Here is a 27069-nt window from a genome sequence, read left to right on the forward strand (position 1 = left end):
TATTTTTTCCTTGTGGCATTTAACATCTCCCCAACTTTATTTATTTATTTGTTTGTTTTTTTTTCTTTTTTTTTTGGAGGGAGGGGTAATGGCACGAGCTAGTTACGCGAGCTGTCGAGGAAGAAGAAGTGTGTGTGGTAGCTGCTGCGAAAACAAACTGTAAACGGCCGTTCGCTTAGAACTGTCTGACTGGCTTTTCCTCTCGTGACAATATATAACCGCTGATGCTGTATGCTTGGACCACACACTATATAGAACAAGATACCCGTAATCCAGCACCTACCACTGCTTAGGACGCTCGCACATTCGTAAACATTCGCTTTGCTGGACAAGCTTAATTCAGACTGTAAGGTATGCTGCTATTACTAGCTAAAACGATTTTATTCATGGGTGGAAACCTCATCCATCAAACCAAGTAGTCACGCAATGTAACCTGCAGCGAACAGTTTGAACGCCTGTCAAAGTATAACAGCACACCTCCTATGGTAGCAGAATGGTAACCACACTGTTACGATTGTTACATATGCTTCATTTCTCCTAACCCGCAGCTTAGAACTGGAGGATAATACTTCAATACGGTCACATTAGTGAACGGAACAATCAGAAATACACAATTGATCTCCAAAGTTGATTGTAGGCTCAAATATATGCGCGCACACATTGCACTGCGTGCTCCGTCCGCCTTAATGCCAGCAGAAAGTCTGGCCATACCAACTTAAACCACTTCAGTAAGTCTCACAGAACGGTTAAGCGCGTAGAAGCTGCACGTCATGCTAAATAGACTGCGCGAGTGCGAAAACAAACACTAGAAACTATCGCCAACGTATACCTGCCAAGCAAAACGGAGCCCTTGCCCAAGCCAGCATGCTGACTGCCCATAGATGGCGTCACTGCATAGCACTATGGTGGCGCCCATGAAAAAATGGTGTATAGTTACAATGAGTATATATAGCCAAAACTACGCTTACATTGAACAAATATAGCAGCGACTCCTGATATATTGAACGTCAACGCGGCGGAAAGCACCCCCGGAACATAGCTTTCCTTCACGGTGGAGGGAATACCCGGCGGCGCGGCTTCATCCAACTGCTCCTTCTACGGTGACTGTGCTCCCTTGGACGAGCCGTCGATACCTCCCTGCAAAAAAATGATCCTGGCCCGCCCGCAGCGCTTGCTCAGACAGCCAATTATAGGCTCTTGTGCCCTTGTCGTGCAAGACGGGGAAAGTGTGAGTTTCTTGCTGCTTTTCTGGTTCATTGTGTGTGCGCCTTGTGGGCTTTCTCCCGCAGTGTTGCAGTGATGAAGCGGCAGAATTCGCCTTTAAGTCGTGAAGCTCGAAATCATAAATCAGGTCGAACGAGGTGAGAAGTCGAATGTACCCGCAGCGTACAAGATTCCGAGGACCACTCTCAGCACGATCTTGAAGAATAAAGGGGGAGATTAGGACTAAAGTGGCCAAACTCGTGACCCTGTGCCCGTGGCGCCCGACGCGAATGCACAGCCGTGTACGAGTGGTTCATACGAAATTGCTTCAGCCATGCCGACTTCCGCGTGCTCGGTGATGACTAAATTCTGATGAATGGGACGAAGCTGTTGCCGGTATTGCCGAAGTTTGGAGCGAGCTGTCAGAATTTTCGGAAGCTGTTGAAGAATCAACGGTGGATGAGTTTGTGAGAGCAAATGATGGTGTTGCAACCACGGGAGAGCCCGAAAACGAAGACTATACTGCCGACATCGAGCCGAGCACAAGTGAAAGTTGGCACAATGAGGAAAGCAACGACAGTCCTTGGCCTACATCCTCCGAAGTGATTGATGCGCTTGCACTAGTCCGGTGCTTCTGCGCAAATGTGGAAGGTTGCGGCCTCAGCTGCTCCAACTCCATAGACAATGTGGAGAAGTGCGTGTATCGCAGGCAGTGAAATTGCCTAAGCAGAAAAAAATGCAGGACTATTTCGTTCAAAACTAAGCTAGTTTCATCAATAAAGTGACTTTATAAATGGTATGTGCTTTTATGACATCCAAATCTTTAGCAGGCTTATATCGAATTATGCTCTATATCTAATAGGGTTTTTTTTTTTAGAGTTTGATATAGCCGGCTTCGACTGTACCATAGAGAAGCCATGGTCAGCACAATAATTTGGGTGTACCTTTTAAAAGTTGGTTATTTGCTCTAGAATACCTGTTGCCTGTAATGCCTGCAGCCATACACTGAGCTATGATTGAGGTTAATGGCCTTTGAGATCAACGTGCATGCGTGATGGAGATTTTGGAAGCCCCGTGTTCTGCCAGTGGTTCCACCAGACACATGTGGCACTCGTGAACAACACTATTTGAGAGTAGAAAAGGGAAAGGGAAGGGCAGCTGGTTTTCCACTCATGCGGCAGGCATCTAGTAAAGGAGGCAACGTACAGACCATCGAAATAAAAATGCTCCACATCAAGAGAACGGGAATGTTGCGTTTTTGCCAAGAGTGGTCAGTGGCAAACAAACTGCACCTCTATGCCCAACATGCATGGGTACTCACCAAAACTGCGTGAAGACAAGCATGCCTACAACAGCAGCCATGTTCACATGACCGGTGCGAGAAGTCAGAGCAACGGTGACATTGCGGCCACCCGCATCCAGTATGCCCTGGGCCAGAATGGCACCTAGCTTGGCCATCACATCATCGTGCTTGTCACTCACAACCTGCACACAAACACAGCAGGGGTATAGTCTGCTGCAGCACATTGCTGGAAGGATGCACTGATTGTATAGAGCAGCAAGGAGACACAGCACAAGCAAAAATTGATAGCATTACCCTTCAGTTTGAAAGTGGCATACTAGACAGACATCTGTTGGTCTGAAGGCACAACACGCTCACAGTGAGCATTACAACTCCATGCAACAAGAAAATTTCAGTGAACTCCGTTGCATTTTAGAAAATACATACAGTATTTCTACCAACCAGAACTCATCTCTCTCACACAAACCTAAAAACACAACATAAAGTATGTATCCATTGATAATGGAAACACATTTTATATGTTGCTTCGTAATTGGTTTGAACTAACGACGAAGGTTCATAAGAACAGAAAATTATATGGACCATTAGAGAACACAGCAAACACAGAGCATAGAACAGAACATAGCAAAAGCGAGGCACACTATGTGGGCGGCCGCAAGCAAGCTCAGTCGTGCACACTTTTCAGGAAAACTAAACATGCTAGAAATTTGTAGTAATCAAAAGTTAAATCTCTAGCTTAGGCTCTATGTGTCCTCGCGCACGTCACAAAGAGAGAGAGAGAGAGAGTGAGAGCACCCACGGCAGTATCGCCGCTTTGCAAGCGCCCACCTACAAGCAAAGTAATTGCATGCCCGTGAGAGAGCTACGTGGGCGAGCATCTTGCAGTATAAGGAACACGGTGGAAATCAGTTTTCCGGATGCCCTTAACTGGAAACAACAGGCTTGAGAGTTTGAATCACAAAGTGCGCAAGCACGGGCATGAGCATGTGGCAGTAAGCTAGGTGAAGTGGAAATACTCCCTAACTACCACGATGGCAAACAACATAAAGTGAAGCAAAAAATTAGGTTTTGGCGGAAGCCGAGGGGCTGCAACACAATACAAATTTTTTCTAGAAGTTATGGAAGGTTGCACCATCTCTGCAGCAACGTCAAGTGTTCCAAAAAGGCATATTTTCTCACACATTTAGTTGCAACCATACATGTACGGCAGTTGTAAATATAAGCATGAAAAGTTGCTGCAGCTGTCACTGTAATGGAGCTATAATGCACTGGACAAACCCTTCGAGGGCATGAGAACGTATTGAGCATCACTTCTGTCAACAAAGTAGCAATGTGTTTACCTTGTGGTAGAGCTGTCGGAAGTCCTTGACTTTTGGGCAGGTAGCCTCTGTTTGCTGGATGAGGATTAGTGCAGATGCAATCAATGCCCCCTGGCGGACATAGTTGACGGGATCGTTGGTCATTGGCTCCAGCAGGGACAGGGCTTCCTGCAAGGTCTTCAGGTTAAATCTACGGCCCCACAAGTGTCCCGAGCACAAAACCTCACCTTGTTGCCAGTGCCAGCACACGAGATGCCAAGTGCCATGGCTGATCCATAGCGCACATTGGGGTTGTAGCTTTCCGAGAGAAGGGACACAACGCCAGGGCACTGTTCAGGTGTCCTAAAACCACAACCTGACTTTGTTACAGGCCCAGGACATGGCAAACACGTTGAACAGCAATTTTCGAAGTATAAATATCTACTTTTCTGAAGCACTTTGGTGGAAAATAATTCTGATTTTAGAGCAGATAAACATTTATACTACTGCAGCAGTTTAACTAAAACATGGCTACATCCAGCAAAACCTGGAGCAATACCCTTTTAGTGCATCATTAAAAAGAAACATAGGTCAGTGGATTTAACAGGCACTAAATACACTTTTGCTGCTTTTCAGTCCATATGGGGGGACATGGGTTATTGAGATAACTTTGGTATTTCTGGACCAAATCTGATAAAACTACATATGCTCATTCAGTTTTTTTTTGTTTATTTTAAATATCCAATTATATTTTGCATATACATAGTAGTTGCCAAGATAATTATTAATTGCGTTTTCTTGCTTGTTGAAACAATTAAAATTTACCTGCTGAAGATTCTGGTTGTGGCTAGTTTACCCCGCACGTCCACCAAATATTATGGGGAAGAATATTAACAGGGGATATATATACAGGGCGAATACAGGCACGGCGATACCATTGAATGATGTCAGTGTCAGCTCATCTTTCTCTTCTCACAATGTCTTTCTATAATGGCACAAACTACTACATAATATTAAGTCCAGGCAGCAGAAGCACTGTCTCGGTGCATTTTACGGCGTTGAATTCATAAGCTTTCAGTGGGGAAACGTGTACGATGTCAGTGACTGGTGGATCAGAGGAAGGCTTCGTAGTTAATGGTGAGATCTCGTATGTTAGTTCAGACCCGGCAAGGCCCGACATAGGGCAGCAGCAGTTTCTGGCACTGGCCAACACAACGTGAAGGCAGCCACTGCAGGACAAGGGACCCAGGGCAGAAGCTAATGTCCCAATGGTCATAAAGAAGCTTTTGGGTCGTCTGAGACACCTCAAGTCAATCACGGGCAACGCAATGCACCATTGCCGTGCAAATGATGGCATTGTGAGAGTAAAAAGTATTGGATTTGGCATCGGGAAAGAGCAGGGAGTCAAGAGGCAGGAGTGGGTCGTGGCCATATAGCAGATAAAAGGGAGAGTAGCCACTGACATTGTGGCAAGACGAATTGTAGGCAAATGTAACAAATGCCAAGGTGCAGTCCCAATCCCTGTGGTCATCAAAGACATACATGGACAGCACGTCTGTGAGTGTGCGGTTGAGGCGCTCAGTAAGTCTGTTTGTCTGGGGATGGTAAGCTGTGGTGAATTTGTGAGATGTAGAGCAAGAGCGGAGAAGGTCGTTGACAACTTTTGAAAGAAAGCAAGGGCCCCAATCAGTGAGTAGCTGACGAGCAGCGCCATGGTGCAGGATCACTTCATGAAGACGGAAATTGGCGACATCAGTTGCACAGCTAGTTGGAAGTGCCTGTTTAATGGCATAATGCGTGGCATAGTCTGTTGCAAAGGCGACCCACTCATTATCCGAGGACGACGTTGGAAAGAGCTAAGGAGGTCCAAGTCAACGCGGAAAAAAGGTTCACTTGGGATGTGTGTTGGCCGAAGGTATCCATCGGGAAGCAAAGGAGGCTTCTTGCGGCATTGACAGAGCTCGCAAGCCTCAACATAGCGTCGAACTGAGTGGTATAGCCCAGGCCAGAAGAAGCGTCTACGAACGCGACCGTAAGTGTGAGAGACATCCAAATGGTCAGCGGTTGATACAGTATGCAACTGCGCAAGCACAGTGGAGCATAGATGCTGGGGAACAACAAGGAGCAGTTCACCATCGGGCTGCATGTTGCGCTGGTATAACGTGTCATCTGGTAATAGGAACAGGCGGAGGAAACGATGGTGTTTTTCGGAGTTGAGGCGCTCAATAAGAGATCGTAAAGACAGGTCCCAACACTGTTTGACAGCATCGTTGAGGAAGTCAGTAACTGAAAAAACGCAGGCATCGGCTTGAAGTTCTTTGGCGTCAGGTAGATCAACCGGACAGCGAGAGAGGCAGTCAGCATCCTGACACAGCCACCCAGATTTATAGGACTCAGACAAGGTGGACTCTTGTAAACGTAAAGCCCAGCATACAAGACGGCCTGTGGGCTCTTTGCGTGAGGACAGCCGACACAAAGTGTGGTTCAGGAAAAAGGTTGGCTGAACAGATAAGGGTGGAACTTAGCAATGGCCCAAACGAGAGCAAGGCAGTCACGTTTGGTTATTGATTAATTCCACTCTGATGCTGAGAGAAGGCGGCTAGTGTAAGCGATTATGCGATCTACAACCCATTGATGTTGTGACAAGATAACGCCAATGCTGTGGCCACTTGCATCAATGCGAACTTCTGGGTAGGCAGATGCATCAAAATGACCCAAAATAAGTGGAGTTATGAGGCAAGCAGTAAGCGCTGAAAATGCCTCAGCTTGTTCACCTCCCCAACAGAAACAGGTGTCCTTTTTGAGGAGATTATTGGTGAGAAGACGAGAAATGTCGGTGAAGTTCTTAATGAAGCACCGAAAGTATGAACACAGCCTAAGGAAACTTTGGACATCAGCGGACAAATGACGAGGTGGAAACTCACTGACAGCATATATTTTGTCGGGGTCAGGCTGTATACCGGTAGCGTTGACCAAGTGCCTGAGTACTCATATTTGATGACAGCTGAAATGGCATTTGGCAGAATTGATCTGCAGGCCGGCCTGTCGAAAGACGTCAAGAATGGCAAACAGCCGATGAATATGGCTGTTGAACGTCGGGAAAAAAACCATGACGACATCAAGGTAACGGAGGCATGAGGACCATTTAAAACCACACAGAAGAGAGTTCATCATGCGTTCGAACGTAGTCATATTACATAGTCCGAAAGGCATAACTTTAAATTAGTAGGGGCCATCTGGGGTGACAAATGCAGCCTCTTCACGATCCTTGTCATCGACAGCAATTTGCCAGTAGCCCAAACGTAAATCAACTGAAGAGAAATAACTGGCACCATTTAAGCAATACAGTGCATCATCGATATGTGGGAGAGGACACATGCCCTTTTTAGAAATCTTGTTCAGATGGCGAAATTCGATGCAAAACCTCCAGGTATTGTCCTTTTGACCAGGATGACAGGTAATGCCTACAAACTGCAGGAGGGCTTGATGATGTCGTTGGAGAGCATTTTATCCACCTCTGTTTGTATAACCTGGTGTGCAGTTGTTGACACGCGATAAGCACGTCTGTGAATAGGAGGAGCGACAGTCAGCGTATGGCCGAGGTGAAAAGAACCAGTGACTGCAGCAGTGGCGGGCGATGTGGCCGGCCCAAGAGCACACGAAGCACATAGGTCTGTCGTCTGGTGTTCACCACTCTGCTGGGTTCCTGTAACATTTGGTTGAATTTGGTCTGGGTGCTACAGTAGCAGCAATGACAGGAGCCGTAGGGATGGAGCGCTGGCGCATGGTTGGCAGAATGTTCATATTTGCAATCTTTTGGCTGATGATGGCTTGAATGAGCAAGATGGTTAAGCCGTTGCGCGTCTGTGGCCTGCGAGTGCTTGGAGCTATGGCCTCTAGCTTGTGACAGATGGCTTGCGACAGGCGGCTTGCGTCAAATTTGGTGATGCTGGCTGTTGATGTAGTGTTGGCAGGTCGTCACAGGAGGAGGTGGCAGCCGTGTTGGGGAAGCCAATCAAAGTGTTGTGCAATATGTTTGCTTTTAGTTTGCTCAAAGTGCCAGCTCTCCGTTGTGATTGGCTGAACTGCTGCACAGCTCTGGCAAAGAAGCAGGTTGAATGCATTGCCCGCGATGCCCTTTATAATGTGGCCGACTTTATCTGCCTCCTAAATGTCCTTATCTGCTTTTCGATAAAGCAGATAAGGATTTTCACCCTGAATGTACAAGACACGATTTCGTGTACGTCTGGGCATGAGACGCAAGCTCTTTCTTGGCTGCTAACTGGCGTCCAACGGGCTTTCCGAAAAGATCGCGCAGCTTCTCTTTTTATGTGTCTCAAGTCGTAAGGTCGAACTCATGTGTCTAAACCATACCTTTGCGGTTACCCGCAAGAAAAACACTGCTACGGAACAGCCGCCACAGTGTGGCTGCACTGAGGTGAAAGAAGACGACGTGGCCCCGCTTGATATAGCGTCGCCATCTTTGCCACCGTTGGTCTACGTGTAAATATATTGTAAATAGACTTGTACATCAGCTACACGTAACATTAATTTGGTGGAGGTGGACATTCCCCGTACCCGTCATGGAGCTTCGCAGCGGTCGCAACAGTGACAGTGCAACTTCGGCTCCTGCTGGCGGCACTTCATCTACGCAACCGTCTCCGCCTCCAGCCCCGACCTACGTCGCCGTTTCCTCCCCTCGGGATCCTGGTGTTTTCAATGGAGTCGGCAGTCCTGATGTTGACGACTGGCTCCGCTTATACGAACGTGTCAGCATCAGTCACAGGTGGGATCCGACTATTATGTTTGCGAACATTCTTTTCTACCTCGACGGAGCTCCACTTGCATGGTTCCAGACTCACGAAGAGGAGATCTCGAGCTGGGATTTCTTCAAAAAGAAGCTCCGCGACCTTTTTGCCAATCCCTTCGGTCGCCAAGTCAATGCCAAGAAAGCCCTTGCCACATGTGCACAGACGTCGACCGAGTCCTACGTGTCCTACATTCTCGACGTCTTGGCCCTTTGTGCCAAGGCTGACCCGACCATGTCTGAGGACGATAAGGTTAATCACATCCTCAAAGGCATTGCTGACGACGCCTTCAATTTACTGGTGTTTATGAACTTCACCAGCATCGATACGATCCTCAAGTCGTGCCACCGTCTTGAGCATGCTAAAAGCCGCCGGGTACCCCAGCACATCACGCGACTTCCCAACACAGCTGCTATGTCATCCTGTGACGACCTCTTCCACCAGCCGTCGCGATGTGACAACTTGACCCGCATCATTCGTCGTGAGGTCGAAGCGGCACAACCGGCGGCCCCTTCATTCCCATCACCTGATCATTCTCCAGTGACAATCTCCTTGATTCAGGCCGTCGTCCGTCAAGAGTTGTCCAATGTCGGCCAGCAATCCATTCGTTCCTTAGGCTCGGACCTCTTTCTCCACGCACGTCCCCACCGCGCCCTTATTATTCCTCTTATGGACAGCGCAACCCCTCCGAATGGTAAACCGTGGACGACAAGCCAATCTGTTTTAACTGCCGACGCATAGGACATGTCGCTCACCACTGCCGCAGCTGCTGGACTTCTCCGGTTTCTCCTGCGCTATTCCCCTCTAGCGCATCCTTTTCCTTCGCCCCTTCTATGCCTGCTACATCATCTGACCCTGCGACACCATTGACACGACCCCGCTACTCCCGCTCGCCTTCTCCCTCCCGTCGTCAAACTCGTTTGCCCCCGTCATGCCATGCTCCTTCTCCGACCTACTCGCCGCTCCCCCGACCGGAAAACTAGACAGTGCAGCTTCTGGAGGTGAAGCTGCAATGACGAAATTGGCACGGAATCCTCGCTTCACTTTACCCAAGAACAAAAATCTTTTGGACGTTCTCGTCGACAATGTTCCTGTGTGCACGTTGATTGACACCGGGGCGCATGTGTCTATTATGAGTGCTGCTCTTCGCCGTCGGCTCAAGAAAGTTCTGACGCCCGCCCCGGACTGAGTTGTACAAGTCACGGACGGAGGGACTGTCACTATTGTTGGCAAGTGCTCTGCCCGCTTCACTACTGCTGAGAGACACACCGTCGTTCTCTTCACCGTCATCGAGCATTGCCCTCACGAACTCATTCTCGGTCTGGATTTACTTGCCAATCATTCTGCCCTCATTGACTGTTCGGCTGGTTCACTTCGCCTTGACTTGCCTCTTCTTGCCGACCATGTGGACCCGCCTCCAAGCCATTTGAGCTGCATGGATTTTATTTGCCTACCGCCTCAATCTGTGACACACGTTGACTTGTCCTCACCAACTGTACCTGACGGTAATTACTTGGTCGCACCAATTTCGGCAGTTATACTTGCACATGGTGTTATTTTATCGTGCCGCACACTGTGCTGACAATTACTGGTAACTGCACCTGCCTTTCCCTTGTCAATTCCGCGCTAACCGCGCAAGTTCTGCCTCAGAGGATTTCATTGGCTATAATTGGCGCTTTGCAGGATGGTGAGATCGAGCCATTCACAGTGGAAGATCCTCACAGCTCAGCCCATACCGTGACGTCATCGCATGGTACTGACGTCGACATTGAGAAGATGGTTTCCTCTGACCTTACACCTGTTCAAGCTGAAGCTCGTTACCGCGTTCTAGAAGGCTATTGCGACATTTTTTACTTTCACAATCGACCCTTAGGTAAAACGTCCGTCGTGACCCATCGCATAAACACTGGCGATGCGAACCCTATTCACCGACGTCCATATCGTGTTTCTGCGTCCGAACGAGCTGTTATCCAACAGGAAGTCAAAAAGATGCTTGCAAAGGACATTATCGAGCCTCCTTGTAGTCCCTGGGCTTCTCCGGTCGTACTTGTCAAAAAGAAGGATGGCACGTGGCGTTTTTGTGTAGACTATCACCACCTGAACAAAATCACAAAAAAGGACCTGTACCCTCTGCCACGTATTGATGACGCTCTAGACTGCCTGTACGGTGCCACCTATTTTTCTTCTATCGACTTACGGTCCGGCTACTGGCAGATATCCGCCGACGACATGGACCGAGATAAGACTGCATTTATTACCCCTAACGACCTTTATCAGTTCAAGGTGATGCCTTTCGGTCTCTGTAACGCGCCCGCCACCTTCGAACGAATTACGGACTCTTTGCTTCAGGGGTTCAAGTGGTCCACCTGTTTGTGCTATCTGGACGACGTCATCGTTGATTCGCCCACATTTCACACGCATCTAGACCGTCTTTCGGTGATTCTTGACGTGTTCCGCCGCGCCGGTCTCCAGTTGAACTCGTCAAAATGTCACTTCGCTCGCCGCCAAATCACCGTCCTTGGACACCTCGTGGATGCCAGAGTTGTGTGACCCGATTCAGACAAAATTCGCGCCGTTACGAACTTTCCTGTTCCGAAGTCTACCAGGGACATTCATAGTTTCGTAGGGCTGTGCTCTTATTTCCGACGATTTGTGAAGGATTTTGGGACCATCGCACGTCCCCTCACCGACCTCTTGAATAAAGACCCCTTATTTTCTTGGGGACCTAACCATGCCGCATCTTTTTCGCAGCTCACTACTCTCCTTACCACGGCTCCAATTCTGGCCCATTTTGACCCGTCTGCCTCAACGGAAGTTCGAACTGATGCCAGTGGTCACAGCATAGGAGCAGTGTTAGCACAACGCGAGTGTGGACATGATCGCGTTATAGCCTATGCCAGCCAACTTCTGTCACCCGCCGAGCGCAATTATTCAATCACAGAGCTCTAGTGCCTCGCTCTTGTATGGGCTGTTGCCAAGTTTCGTCCATACTTGTATGGACGCCCCTTCTGTGTCATCACTGATCACCACGTGCTCTGCTGGCTATCCTCGCTCAAGGACCCCATGGAACGACTCGCTCGCTGGCCATTACGCCTGCAAGAATATACCTTCTCCGTGGTATATAAAACGGGACGCTTGCACCAGGATGCCGATTGTTTGTCCCGCTACCCCGTCGACGACCCGGCTGACGCGGACGCCATCGCTTGCGTTTTCTCTGTGTCCCAGTTGCTCGAAATCAGCAACGAGCAACAGCGTGATCCTTCATTACAAGCGCTCATCGACCATCTGGAGTCAATGCCTGGCGACGCCTCTCTCCAGATGTTTCTCCTTAAGGAGGGGACACTATACCGCCGCAATCTCGATCCACACGGCCTTGACCTTCTGCTCGTAATTCCATCACACCTGCGTTCGACTGTCCTCCAACAACTTCACGATGCTCCCGTGGCTGGACACTTGGGTGTCTCGCGCACATACGACCATGTACGCCGTCGATTCTTTTGGCCGGGACTCGCTTACTCCGTGCGGCACTACGTTGCCGCTTGTGAGCCCTGTCAGCGCCGGAAGAAGCCCTCCACACCTCCAGCTGGATGTCTCTAGCTGATAGACATCTCACTGGAACCCTTTTTCCATGTTGGTCTAGACCTTCTTGGACCGTTTCCTCTCTCGGGCTCCGGAAATAAATGGGTCGCCGTCGCTACTGATTATGCTATGCGGTACGCAATCACCAGATCCCTCCTGACAAGTTGTGCTACTGACGTTGCTGACTTTCTGCTCTATGACATCATTTTAGTACACGGTGCTCCGCGCCAATTACTCACTGACCGTGGCCACAGCTCTCTGTCGGCAGTCGTCGAGGACATCCTCCGCCCCTGCTTGACTAAGCACAAGTTCAGCATGTCCTACTACCCACAGACCAACGGCCTCACGGAGCGCCTCAACCGGACTATCACCGACATGCTATCCAAGAACGTTGAGACTGACCACCACGACTGGGATCTTCACTTACCCTATGTGACGTTCGCGTATAATTCATCGCGTCACGACACCGCCGGCTATTCACCATTCTATCTCCTATATGGCTGAGAACCCGCGTTAGCCTTAGACACTTTGTTGCCCTCGGCCACACGTTCAGCCACTGAATATGCCCACGACGTGATCGGCATGTGATCGCACATGCCGACCACACACGCCAGCTCGCCCGCACCCGTCTCGAGGCCTCGCAGGAGCATCAGAGAAGCTTCTATGATTGTCACCATTGCGCCGTACACTCTACTCCGGGTTCTCTGGTGCTTCTCTGGTCACCCATTTGATGTGTGGGCCTTTCCGAAAAGCTGCTGTCGCGCTACACTGGCCCATACCGTGTGGTGCGACAAGTGACCGATGTCACGTATGAAGTCATCCCCGCCAACATCTCAGCGTCATCGTTGGCTGCAAGTGACATCGTTCACTCGCCACGTGAACGATGCCATACGAAGCCATACCACACATCTTTCACCGCGGTTGTGTAGATTGGGCACTGGGATGGTGCTTCTACTGCCAGGAGTGATGCTACGGTACAGCCGCCACAGTGTGGCTGTACTGAGGAGAAAGAAGACGACGTGGCCCCGCTTGATATAGCGTCGCCATCTTTGCCACCGTTGGTCTATGTGTAAATATATTGTAAATAGACTTGTACATCAGCTACACGTAACAATATAACAATGGCCGGCATAAGTATGGTGTCTCAACTGCTGTGGTTGCCGACATGTTTGTACCATGCCAACCATTCTTCGACGGCGACATTGCCAGTGCCAGTGAAGGTTCCCGGGTCATGTGGGTAGGAGAGGACAATTGGGCGGGGCAGTGACGTTAGTCATGGCGGCAGGACAGACGTGCCGTCACTGCAGAGATTCAGCTGCGGCACTAGCATAAGAATGCATCGACAACTTCACTGTGGCATAATGTTCACTAGTGGCAACCTCTTGGTAGTTTAGGCTACATCTAACTGGTGTACGTAATCCTAATTTCTGTCTGTGCACTTACAGAATGTAGCATGCGTGTGTGTTTAGAAACTTATGAATTTCTAAACATGGCCAGGACTGTGAGCAACTCACAGGGGATTTGCGTGTAACCTCTGCCTGACACTGCAGTTTCGACAGCGCAATGAATGACTGCACGTTACTCAAATGTGACATGCATTAACATAGGACAAAAAGGATCATCTTTAATAATAAAGCTTTTTTCCACTAAGATGTATATTTTTATTTCTGTACTGTCTAAAGAAACGGCCATTTTCCTTTGACTTTGGTCAACTTTCTGCTTATGGTGAAGCTTTGCACAGGGTGTGTAAGGTAGCGTGATTAAAAGACGGGACAAAAGAAGACACACAGGGACACACATAGCGCTGTGTTTGTCCCTGGGTGTCTTCTTTTGTCCTGTCTTTTAATCGCGCTACTGTACATCCCTTGAAGATGCATTTCCAACAAGCCCACATTGCAACCCTTTTGCACAGGAATTTGCATGCCACATCGGCACAGCTGTCTACATCCATGCAGGGCCATCTAGTACCATAGCCTTACCTGAACAAGATGAATCCAAGGGCTTCAACTGCTGCACGCCTCACGTCATCATTCACGTCACTCACCTGCATGAGGTACATGCAGATGCTATGGCACACAGTTTTCTACTTTGTGGTTCAATTGTTTCAAGCACTGGCCTCACAATCTTTCTCCTGACCAATTAAGTGTTTCACAATTATTTCACTTTATCATGTAACTTCAATTGCTTAAATAAATCACAAACTTTAACATATGCATGTGGCCAAATCTAGACAATGTTTGGTAACTCCACCATGGGCAATTATATTCAAGTCATTTTCCACTGCCATTTCACATGTGTGATGGCACTCAGTCAAACTAGAAATTTTTCACTCAAACAAGGCAGTATGTGTAGATGTTAAGAGTGCTACAGCTTGAAGAACACTCTTTCTGTGTTAAGCATTCAGAAATATTTGCTAGGAATTTTACCCGATATACCGAATGCACTTCATGTTCTAAGAAATGCATTGTACGAAAAATGTATTTGTGAGAGATGCTCAAACATGGTAGTATTCTCAGGCTAAAGATCCTGTTACGGAAGCATCAAAGAAGAGAGAGGAAGAAGAAGATCGCAAGACGCTGGCTGCTGCGTGTTGTTACTAGTCAGCCATCTTAACCCCATTGACTCTGCTTGTATATACATTGTAAATACGGTCTTATACTCCCAACATCCCCGTAACATATTGGAGGAGGTGCGGGGTACCACGGCTGGAAATGGAGCTTCGCAGTGGACGTCGCGTCCCCCGTCCTCACCATGAAAAACGGTGGGCACTCAGAATCAACGTCGTTGCCGCCTCCAACGTCACCATCACCCACTACGTCGCTGTCCCTTTCGGTTGTGGTTGTGCAACCCAAGGATCCCAGAACTTTCTCCGGGACTGATGGCGCTGACGTTGAAGAGTGGGTTGCCATGTATGAACGTGTGAGTGGAATCAACAGATGGGACCCTATGCTTATGCTAGCTAACCTGTTGTTCTACCTAAGAGGCACAGCAAAGTGTGGTTCAAAAACCATGAAGGGGAGCTGACCAGCTGGGACCAATGCAAAGAGAAGTTAACAGAGTTGTTTGGCAAACCAGCTGGCCGTAAAATTGCCGCAAAGAAGGAACTGGCCTCCTGTGCCCAATCCCCCGCAGAGTCCTGTTTCATATATCCAGGACATTCTGGCACTTTGTCGTAAAGCCGATCACGACATGACAGAAGCTGAGAAGGTAAGGCATGTGCTCAAGGTAATTGCTGACGATGCCTTTAATCTGCTCATGTGCAAAAGCTGCTCTACAGTTGGTGCTATCATCAAAGAGTGATGACAATTCGAGCAGGCCAAAAGCTGACACTTCCTGCAACCATTCACTAGACTTCTCAATACTGCCGCAACGTTGACATGTGAAGATCGGGACATTCTTGGATTGGACTTTTTATCTCATCATTCCACTCTCATCGACTGCGCAACCGGCGTTTTTCAGTCGGAACTGCCTCAAGTCGCTGATGCTCCGAGCACCGCTCCACCGCACTTGTGTTCACTTCAAGATGTGCGCCTGTCACCTGAGGCAGTCACTTACGTCGCTTTGACTCCACAGCCAAAGATTCCTAACGGTGAATATGTCCTTTGCCCTATCATCGACGTGCTTTTGAACCGGAACGTTGCTCTTCTACACATGCTGGTGACGATTACTAATAACGGCTACATTCTTTCGCTTCTGAATTTCAGCCTGTGCCCGCAAGTGCTTCCAGCTGGCATGTTCTTGGCAAGCATTTCTAATACTTCCGAATTCGACATTGAAAGTCTGAATGCCGAGAGCGGTTTCTTAGCACCAATTGCAGCTCACAGCTCTGGCTCCTTAAAAGATGACTTCGTGAAGATGATTGCACCTGACTTCACCTGCGCACGGGCCACGGACATACGTCTCCTCCTTGAATCGTACTTTGACATCTTTGATTTCGGCAACAAGCCTTCAGGACAAATATCTGTTGTTCACCACCGTATCAACACCGGAGACACGAATCATATTCGTCGGCATCCCTATCGTGTATCGCATGCTGAACGTCGTGTCATCCAGTCAGAAGTGGATAAATGCTCCAGAAAGGGGTAATCGAACCATCAGCCAGCCCTTGGGCTTTGGCTGTCGTCCTTGTGTAAAAAAAAAAGATGGTACCTGGCGCTTTTGTGTCGATTGTCGCCATTTAAATAAGATCACCCGAAAAGGCATCTACCCACTACCATGCATCGATGACGCCTTAGACTGCTTGCACAGAGCTAAATAGTTCTCTCCATTGATCATCGATCCGGCTACTGGCAGATATCAATTGATAAAATGGACCGCGAGAAAACGGCCTTCATCACACCTGATGTTTTATATCAGTTCAAAGTCATGCCCTTTGGCCTATGCAATGCTCCTCCAGACCGTTCAGTCATGAACAGTGGATAATAAGATATGTATAGGATCAAGGAAGAAGAATCTTTACATTATAACCCTATCTCCTTGCTTTTTTTAATAAACGAAAAATTTCTTTTTTCCAGTATTCTTCCACTTTCACAAACTTACAATACAGGAAACCCTCATTGACTCAAACTTGGATATCTCGAAATATTGGTTAAGTCGGAATGTTTTCCTGGCTCTGTATCAACCCCATGTATTTCTCGAAGTGCTTTTGCACCGTATTACAGATATCTCGAAATCTCGATTGCAAAAATGTCGGGAAAGAGTTGCACCTAAAGATTTCCATACTTTGCATGCAGTCCCGATACCGCCAAAAAGTGACAGGATCGCAAGGATTGTGACGAATTTTGCTTCATTCTATGCCACTGTTATCATGTACCAGGCTGTGATACCATTGATAGTGCGGGGAGAGTGTCGCTCTCATGCCTGAGATAGTCAGAGAGAGAGAATAACTTTAACTGGGGAAAGGGGGGGGATAGGGGGTTGAGAGCTTGATGGGTGGGGCCCCAAGTCCAGGGCTCCACTGGCTTCTGCCGCAAGCCGAATGTGACCCAGAAGAGCCTTCTGCACCTTCGGGTCTGAGCTGGTAAGTTGTGCCTCTCATTGCTCCAGTGTGTTAGTTAGATGATACCTAGCTAAGTAGGCATTTAAACTTGGCGGTCTATTTTGGCACCCCCGCGAGATGTACAAAGACTGCGGCGAGTTGCTACACCACGGACAAGCTCTCCCATACATCGTTGGGAAAATGTTGCTTAATATTAAAAAATTTGGGTAGACCCCCGTTCGAATCCTGCGGTGATCTATTGCCGTATCTTTGCCGCATACCGCGCTGGTGAGCAAGAATATCGCGTGGTGCCATACGTATCGGATTGTTACCCTCCTCCTCGCGACGGCTTTCCTGTGAAGTGAGGGGTTGTGAATGGGAGGGCAGTGGTTGCTCCGCTCGGTTCGTGAGCTCTCGAGCTAGAGCTAGAGCCTGCAGGCCTGCGTGTCCAGGGCACCAGACCAGTCGGTATGTATTATTGAGTTCCTTTCCCAGGAGGTTGCTAATGCTGAAAAGGAGACGGCCGTTAATAAAAAAGTGGCACGCCTCCCGAAAGTCTGAGATGATAGTGTTGTACGACTCCCCCATCCGTTCCCGGTCCTTGATTGCTAAGGCAATGGCGAAGCATTCTGCCTTGGCAATTGAAAACGTGATCAGGGAGCAGCATGAGATTAGGCTAGTCTTGTCATTGCCTATGACGGTGACTACCGCATGCTTCCAGTTGTACTGAGGAGCGTCCACATAAACGGTACTTTCATTGTTTTTGAGTAGTTTGCTTAGCCATTTCGCCCTCTCTTCTCTTCTCTTTTTGTTTGTGTCTTTGTGCATATCTCTTTGGACAAGAGCGACTGAGATCCTGCTTCGGACGGGGACCAGGAATATCAACCAGTACCTCGTCTAAGCGCGAAAAAGTGAACATGACCTCCGCAACAAGCATAGTAACGTGTGCGAAAGGCATGGCTACAAAATCACGGCCCTGGACTGGTATTCCCGGTCGATTACTTTTTTTGGATACAAGCACTTTCATGCTATTTCATGTGACTAGGGTTTGCACATGTCGTTGCCTACGTGATACAGTGCTTGCTTGACTCTGTGCTAGGACCGCTCTTGGCCGTATAGGTCTGTCGTGTTGAGTGCCGAGTCGCACAATATCTCGCAAAAGTGATCTACCGAAAATACCGCTACTGGTATGCTGAGCTTCTGCAAGAAATTTAGCAGCTACTGGAGAGTATTTTGAAAGGCTCTATGTGGTATGTGCAAGGCAAGGGCTTATGTTTTTGCAAATTCACTTATCTCAAAACTGTAGTTATACTGAAATTTTCCCTAGTTTTTACAACTTTGAAGTTGACAGGGTTTTACTGTAGTTATATATTCTTTTAATGACCAAATTATGTTTCAAATGTAAAGTCAAACTGCAATTACGTGCTGCAATATTCAAAGGTTTTTAATATCCCCACAATTCTACCATTTTGCTGACCCAAACACATGGAGACTATTTCTGTGGTTGACAGACCAACCACGGCATGCTGTCAAGTGGAGACTATAGCGACGTTGTGCTTTATACCTCCACTTGCCTGGTAAGGTACACCCCACTAGTACAAGCGTCACCAACAAGGACTTACCGCGTGAAATTTTAGTGAACAACACTTCAGACCTTTTGTCTGCGCATAAGCAGCAAGAGCGGTGCCGGCAACACAACTCACCGCAACATGTAGAAGCCTGCGTACAGCTCTGTTGTTTCCAGATCCACAGTAGGCCATGGCAATGGCATGCATGGCTGAACGACGTAGCAGTGCGTCCTGCATTGCAAACAACCAATCACATCTAACTAATGGGACACAGCCTTGGCTATTTCGAGAGCACCGGATGTCACCACGAATGCTGAATCGTTCATTGTATCAAATCATTAATGTTCAGTTCAAGACATCAGATCTGTATGATTGGAAGCACTCATTTTGTTCATCTACATGTATAACAGACACAAAGTAAACACACTATCTCCTTCACCTGACAGCGCACTTACTTGCCTTCCCTCCGACCCCCACTCCATCTTCGTAGCAAGAAAATCTTACCTACAATTGAGCACACATTCCTGCTCCCTTCCTCATAATCTAACTTGGGTAGAAGAAGCGCCTCTCAGGCGAAAAGGCTCGAATCGTTTTCACTAACTAAAGTGTCCTTGGCGCTGACACTTCATTAAACAGAGGTGGAGGTTTCATGACCAGAAAAATATAAAAGGATCACATGCACTGCAGGAATCAATGTAAGCAAACCTTTCTGCGCTGTTTGCTTTGATTGACTTAGCGGTGATATTGACGGCGAATGTTTAATTTCTTTGATATTCAGTCAAACACGAGAGTGGTTAGTTGATGTTAAACGTTACCTTGCATGTACCACTGTTGTTTGTCTGTGTAGTACACAGAACACACACGGGAGGTGTTTGCTTGAGGAGTTGTTGTGCGCTGTACTTCATAACCTCGGAGAGGGTTGAGCATATTCATTGCCTCACATGGCACATGGATCGTGACAGGCTTATTAAACTTTAAATTTAATTATGGGGCTGTACATGCCAAAACTACCATCAGATTACGAGGCACACTGTAGTAGCAGACTCTGGATTAATTTTGACACTGTCATGTTCTTTAACGTGTCCCAAAATCTGAGTGCACATGAGTTTTTTATTTCAACTCCGTCGAATTGCGGTTGCCGCGGTCGGAATCACACCCACAACCTCGAGCAATGCCACAGCTGCAAAGCTACCGCATACACAGGAGCGTTGATTTGACGTGTGACTGGTTCTGTGGTGTTGCCTAGACCCTACTTTAATGCGGCTTTAATGCGGCTTGCTTCCGCACGCCCTGCGTAAGTCGTCCACCTGATAACTTTGCATAGTGTTTATTTTTCAAAAATGTATCATACCATATCCTGAATTTAAATTTATATAATTTCCCACAACCAATGTCGTATCTGTAGTCGTAGTGTTTCCTTGCTTTCTCACCTCACCTCCCAATCCCTCCCTCCCGCTCTCCCCTTCCCCACTTGTATGGGAACTGCGAGCGAAAGCTGGCATGGCTGTTATTCACTTCTTTTGTGACTGCGTCGGTTCTACCCATTCTCCGCCTCCTCCCTCCCCTCCACTCTAACATTCTATCTAGCTTCCCTCTGGACTTGCTTGTTAGTAGAAAGGTAAGCCCTGCAATTTCTGCTATGCTTTTGTTGGGGGTCACAAATAATTAAAGCTGTCAAGGGGCTAATATGGCGATGCGCAGGGAGCTCCAGAGGACACTGTGCACATTCGACATGGCTCAAAGGTCCAAACAAGTTTACCGTGACATCTTTCATCTCTGCCTCACTCCTGTCATGTATACACATGCTCTAAACCACCCCCTCACGCTGCGTGCCAGACAACAGAAACAGCAGCAGCAGTGGGAAGTCGATAGAAGAGGCAAAGAAAGCTTTGCTTTAAAAGCATAGAAGGACTCCGATATTATTTTCCTCTCTCAGATCCTAAGCACAGAGCTTAAAATACTGTGCCAATATATGTAGCAAGCTCACCTTGTCCTTTGCCAAGGCATCGATCTGAGTGTCAGCCTCCTCAAGACGCCCGTACAGCACCAGTGCTATGCCCACTGACAGGCCACGCAGGATCTTCTCATGCTGTGTCTCGTGAGCATACTGCAGGAGGACAGTGTATTCAAACTGTGAGAGGCTCGAACCACACCGCGTGCATGTGCTCAGTCAGGTGACAATGAACACCTGAATGAGCATACCAAACTTCTGCCACGACACATGCTAGAAGCCACTAAGCAGTTTTAAATATTAGTATAACAGACATTTGCTGTGTCTAAACCCGTGGTCCTTTAGGCTGCAATTACTGCTTGGTGTACAGAAAAAAGCTCACAAGTGTAGGAGGTGGTTTCAGGATCATAACAGCTGAAAGCTAGGACTAGTTTCACCACATATTTGTACAACTTTGTTGCCTGCAAACAAAGAGGGCAGTCACCAGCTAACAGCTATGGGTTCACTAATGCTCACCTCACACCATGCGTGTTTGGTTTGACTATGGCTCAAGGCCACTCCAGGACCAGTGATGCATGATGCAAGCTACCACATCTTGGGGTTCTCTCAACAGTCCCTGCTTTCTTGAAAGTCCTGGTGCCTACATCTGTTTAGTGTCAGAGCTCCCGTTCATTGAGCAACTTGCCGTTGCGTTTGCAATCCCTAGCTCCTCTTGTTTTTGCAACTTACAGGCAATACAGTTCAATGTTAACACAGTGCAGTGTGGCTATACTTAGCCCAATGCACTTAGATTATAGTTTCGGCTATATTGTGATTTACAAGTTTGCGTCCTGTGACTAAGGCTGGTGTGTATCAAATGCAGTCAACCCTCAATATAACGAACACAGAAATTAATAGTTATTGAATTTAACAAAGTTAATCTAAAATTTAGTAGGTCATATATTATTTCACTGAGAATTCTACTGCTACAATGGAACCGAGGATGCAATATCTTAGAGACACTAGTAACAGCAAAGCAAATATTTCTTTGCTCACACCTCAAAACACCTTTTGTGGTAAAAAAAGATGCCTATTTAGCAAGAGGAACTCAAAACAGCACATTTTGGGCATCCATGCACGTCTTGGCTAGTGCCTTGGCTTAGCTGGCCCACAGGTGGTAAATCAACTAAACTATCCTATGTGATCAAACAGATTGTATGGTCACATATTAATAATGGTGCGAAGCATGTTTGTGAATTAAGTGTCATTCACGCACCACGTATCGTCATAGCAAGCCACCAAGGAAACATCAAGATTGACAGGAGGCCCTTTGCTGGCCTGTCAGAGGCATCACACTTGCATTCCTTTCACACTGTACTCGATCACAATTTGTTATATATATATTTTTTCTAGTATCAGCATGTTGCTCATAACAAGTATACGATAGTACAGTAATCCCTCGTTATAACAAAATCGCTTTACTCTAAATATTCCGGTCCCGACCCAAACACATGCATTTTAAACCGCATTACTCGAAGTGCACGAAGAGCTTGACCTGCTTAGAGCAGCAGCGACCCTTTTGCGCATGCAGTGTGAGATTAATACCGCCAACGAATTAGTCTCATGCATGCACAGAACGGACCACAAATGTACCAAACCCACGACCGACGACCACCTAGTAACGGGTACCAAGCGAGTGCCGAGTGCTCCCAGCTGTTTACTGGGGAGCGAACAGAAGCTGTCAAATTCCATGGTGTAGCTCGCCCGAATCATTAAGCTCGGTCGCAATCGCATCGCTGGTGTCCCCTGTGACAGAATCTACATGGAAATGAAGTTTTCCTTACGCTGTGCGATGCCAGAAAACCGTGGTCTCTCGGATGCCGAAAAGTAGCTAAAAAACCGCAGGCAGACTTGCGTCATAGCATCCATAGGGTACGCGCGATGAGAAAAGTTTTATTGCTCTGAAGAGCAGATATGGCATTGAAACATTCCGACAAGCACAAAAGAAGTGTCCCTCCAATTATAAGTGCCATGTTCAATGCCAGGAGCTACATTGACAAATCCGAAAGACGACTTTGAGGAAGCCAATCTAGAAATTTGCTCGCCGCTCTCCATAATCAGCCTGCATTGCAATAAAACACCACCCCTAGCTTCATTGCACTTTTGATGGTGCAAATCGACCTTAACTTGCTGAAAACATGTGAGCATCGCCAGCGTTGAGCAAGGCTACCAACATGGCGGGTCAACACAAGCTAATGTTTCCCTGGTGATTTTCTCGAGCCTGTCATGCTAGATTTGCCCCATCCGACTTTAGACAAACTGTCTAAATGCATGATGGGGTCAGTGAATTTTGTTCCTAGACATTTTTTAATGGTGCGGACGTGACGGTGCGCAAACACTGACACTCGAACCATAGAATTTGCGCAGCGTCGACAACGGTGTGCTGAAAAACTCTCGTTTTGAAAACTTCACGGCTGCACGCCTCGGCAAAAAATTGCCCAGTGATCATGCAAAGCGCCTTCTCCAAAACCGTTCTGTTTTTAGGCTAATCGTTTTATGAGCACAACACAACCTCGGGCTTGAGCCACAGCACTTAAGGCGCATTCACACCGAAGGCGGGGTGGGAAGCAGCAAAACGGGAAGCAGCAAAAACTTCCTCGCCGAGTGGGCAAAGCAGGTGGAAAATGAGGCGGGCAGCCCGATCGCTCTCGGACCGTTTTTTTTTCCGGCCCGCCAGAGCTTCCCGCTTTCCCGCAGCCAACCAGGGCTCGAGGAGACAAGAGGCTCAAAATGGCATCCACCGAGACAGCTGGATATTGCAATGCACTTCTGATGGACACAATCAAATGTTGCCCGATGCTATATGACAAGAGACACGACGTATACAAGGACACAGAATACAAGAATAAAAGCACTGGCATGACCCATACTCTCTCGTTCTTGCAAAGCGGGGCAAACCCACCAGCAACGTCCCTTGCCCTGATGACATTTTGAAGCTTCAGCTTTCTGCATCGGCCGCCGCCTTCAGTTACCTTGGCGGAAACGGTGCGTGCGCTTGGACCTGTGCTGCACGCCACGTGATTGTGCGTTATTCGGAGTGCTTCGTTAGGCGGCCCTCGCGTGTGCTTTTGTGGTCTACAGTGATAAATGGCTCCGTTGCTGCGGTCTCCGGGTAAAAGCATCTGACTTTGGAGGAGAAAGTTCTGCCGATAGAAGAAGTCGAAAGAGGAAGCCAGAAGAAAAATGATATCACGAAGGAATTCGGAATACCGCTGTCATTATAAACTGTATTGAAAAACAAGGAAGCTGTTCTGGATGGCTTTGAAAAGAGCTTCTCAGCGAAGAGAAAGACGAATCACGATTCGAAATACCCTGAAGTAGAAGGTGCACTTCTACAGTGGTTGGAGAATGCCAGGTGTGCAAATCTGCCGGTACATGGACCTGCACTTACAGCAAAAGCCAATGCTTTTGTCCTCCAAATGGGCCATAAAGATTTCAAGTGCAGCAATGGCTGGCTTGAGCGGTTCAGGAAACAACACAGCGTGACCTCGAAGTCGATCGTTGGCGAAAACGCAGCCGTGAACCGTGACATTGTAGACACATGGCGCCAAATTCAGCTCCAAGCTCTACTTGAAAAGTTGTGGGGCTGCCTGACCCTCACGCGTTCCCTTATATGTTGTTTTCCACGCATGTCTCGCGTCTCCTGTAATTCGGTTTCTCCATGTAGCTTAGCGCCGGCCGTGGTTGGTCTGGTTGCAGTGCATTACGAGAGAGGACACTAGTGTGGCACTTCGAGCACCACCTAATGGTAGGGTTGGTTGGGCGCGACAGGGAGTAGGCTTGTGTTCATCACCTCGGGATCAGCAAGCGGGGGGGGGGGGGGGGGGGACGTTCCACACATGCTTCCATCTATGCTTCTGCGAGACTGTCTCGCATGGCCTAAGAACGTGACACTGGAATGGATGAACACAATCGTTCAACACACCACCATTCGCGTGACCGTACGCGCAGACAACCATGCGTTAGTGTCCAGCTCTATCCGGTTGCGGTTAGTCGGACTACCGCCGCGCGCCTATCGGCATGTATTGTGGGCAGCAACTCGGCTAGCAGGCATTAGTCTATTAAAGGTGCAATAAATTCCCTGATGATTGTTTGCACTACTGTGTTGTCGTTCCTTTGTCCTAAGAGCACGGGTGAGAAACCCCAACATCTGCAACCTAGACGAGACTGCATTCTTTTACAAGATGCTACCAAATCATATGTTCACTATCACTGGCGGATCCTTATCCTGAGGAAAACAGAGCAAGGAGCGTGTCACAGCGCTGTTTGGTGCCACTGCAACAGGCGAGCGCAAGCTTCCCTTGTTGATATTGGGAAAGGGGGAGAAGCCGTGGTACTTCTGAAACGCAGCTATTCCCAAGAAATGCATCTACAGAAGTAAAAAGCAAGCCTGGATGACTGCTACTATTTTTGAAGACTATGTGCACCTTCTGGATAGACAATTCGATGCAAAGACAACTGTCCGAGCCACAGGAAGATCGACAACCTTGAGGCGATTGCTGTGGAATTTTTGCCTGCAAACACAACCACAGTACTGCAACCAATGGACCAAGGCATCACTAAGACCACCCGGAAGCTGCACCGCAAGCGCATGCTCTCACCATACGACGCCAGCAAGAGGTACAACACTGGCTTATTTGGTGCAATCCACTTGCTGAACTTTTCATGGAATAAACTCACACCTTTGAAGGTTGCCAACTGCTTTGCACATGCCGGCTTTTCCCGTGCCGTCGTCAGCGACCTTGACAATGACTAGCTTGACAATGACTGGACTTGCAGCGATCTGTACGAGGCTGTTTGTACAGATTGCTGGTGCGGTCGCCCCAGCAATGGATGCGGAGATACTGACACTGTTGGTGGCCCCAACGAGGATGAAGAGCCACATGAAGTGCCAACTATGGTGCAGATGCGGGAGTACCTACGCCTGCTGTGAAATAAGGTTGAATGCATGGACTGGGACTACGGCCTCGTGCAATGCTTGATCAAATTAGAGTAGGGGTTGCTTGCACACGGTAAGAACTTGAAACAACCAAAGCTCACCGACTTTTTTGCGCCTGGATAAAGTTTTGCTTCCCTGAATACATTGTATTTCGACTTCCTCGCAGTTGTGGCACAATTAAAGCTCGACTGCTTTAGCTTTTCTCGAGTGGTTGCTTATATCGAATTACCGCTTATAACGAATCTTTCCGTTGTCCCGCTGACTTCGTTATAAAATTACATTCTGGGTCTTGTCATTCTTTTTTCATCTCCAAAACCCTTAATTTTAATAAGATTCATTCCATAAGATTCCAAGACCCTTCATTTCCATAAGAATTTAAAGTCATGTCACAATAAAGATGCTTTGAAATGTTTTCCCTTGATTTCTTAAAACAACAATTTTGACACACTTGCAATTTTGAAGAGAACATAGCTTCTATTCTATTTTAGCTATAGTAATGATAATTCTCTCTTTACCGAAAAGATAAATGTATAGAGTTTGCACTAAGCCCAATTTTAGTGTAATAGTTTCTTCAGAAAATTTCTTTACTTAGTCATACGCTTCCCTTTTTAAATATCACAATTTTTTCAGGCAACTGTGATGGGCCCCAAACTTCGTTTTCAATTTGTTCAATTTGCTGTAAGTTCAATTTGACCTAAAATATTGGTTTATATCCTAGCGCACACCTTAGATATTTTAGATTATTTCTATATCCTAACCACTGTGTTTTTTGTCTACATGCTAATTTTCTTCGAAACAAAAGAACCTAATTTCTACAGTATATCAGATACTACTCGTATACAGTCGAAACTCTATTTAACAAAGTGATGACCCCGCTCAAATCATTTTGTTAAATTGGGAAGTTTGTAAAATCAAGTAAGGAATTTTTCAGTCCTTCAAAATCTAATACTGTAACGTAGCAACATGCAAAAGCAACTGCGGCATTGTATTTGCCGCTAATCCAGCCATCTGTTGCATAAACCATGGAATAACAAAAGCAACCATCGTCGCTACTATCGAGGTGGTGTTTAGTGCATGGGCATGGTGTGCATCCTCGTCAAAATAAAGCTGGGGCCGTGACTAGGGTGCCTAGATGTTTTAATGCATTAGCTTTAGAGCGCACGCTCGAAGAAAAACCCGTCTGTGTCAAAATTAGAAAGAAATTACTGCTTTTCTTAATCATTTATTTCAGGAAAAAGCTTCATTAAATCGACTTCGGCCAAGTTAGTTTCGTTATTTCGGGTTGATGACAACTTTGAACCCTATGGGTACCTACCAGGGAATGGAAATTTCATTAGATTGGGAACTTCGTAAAATAGAGTTTCATTAGATCGTGTATACTACATTTCTGGAATCAGCACATC

General features: G+C 47.4%; 1 protein-coding gene across 1 annotated transcript in view; it reads right to left on the reverse strand.

Annotated features, from left to right (window-relative positions):
• Rpn2 (Regulatory particle non-ATPase 2) overlaps window positions 1-27069 on the reverse strand; it is a 106994-nt gene that overhangs the window by 25049 nt on the left and 54876 nt on the right. The window contains exons 17-22 of the mRNA XM_070531577.1: window positions 20725-20844; window positions 18873-18968; window positions 14171-14235; window positions 4053-4167; window positions 3847-3993; window positions 2525-2688 (exon numbers count right to left, since the gene is read on the reverse strand). Of these exons, the coding sequence (XP_070387678.1) occupies window positions 2525-2688; window positions 3847-3993; window positions 4053-4167; window positions 14171-14235; window positions 18873-18968; window positions 20725-20844 (707 nt within the window). The remainder of the gene's footprint in view (window positions 1-2524; window positions 2689-3846; window positions 3994-4052; window positions 4168-14170; window positions 14236-18872; window positions 18969-20724; window positions 20845-27069) is intronic.

This window comes from Dermacentor albipictus, chromosome 1 (assembly GCF_038994185.2).
Source record: "Dermacentor albipictus isolate Rhodes 1998 colony chromosome 1, USDA_Dalb.pri_finalv2, whole genome shotgun sequence".
NCBI classification, from domain to species: domain Eukaryota; kingdom Metazoa; phylum Arthropoda; class Arachnida; order Ixodida; family Ixodidae; genus Dermacentor; species Dermacentor albipictus.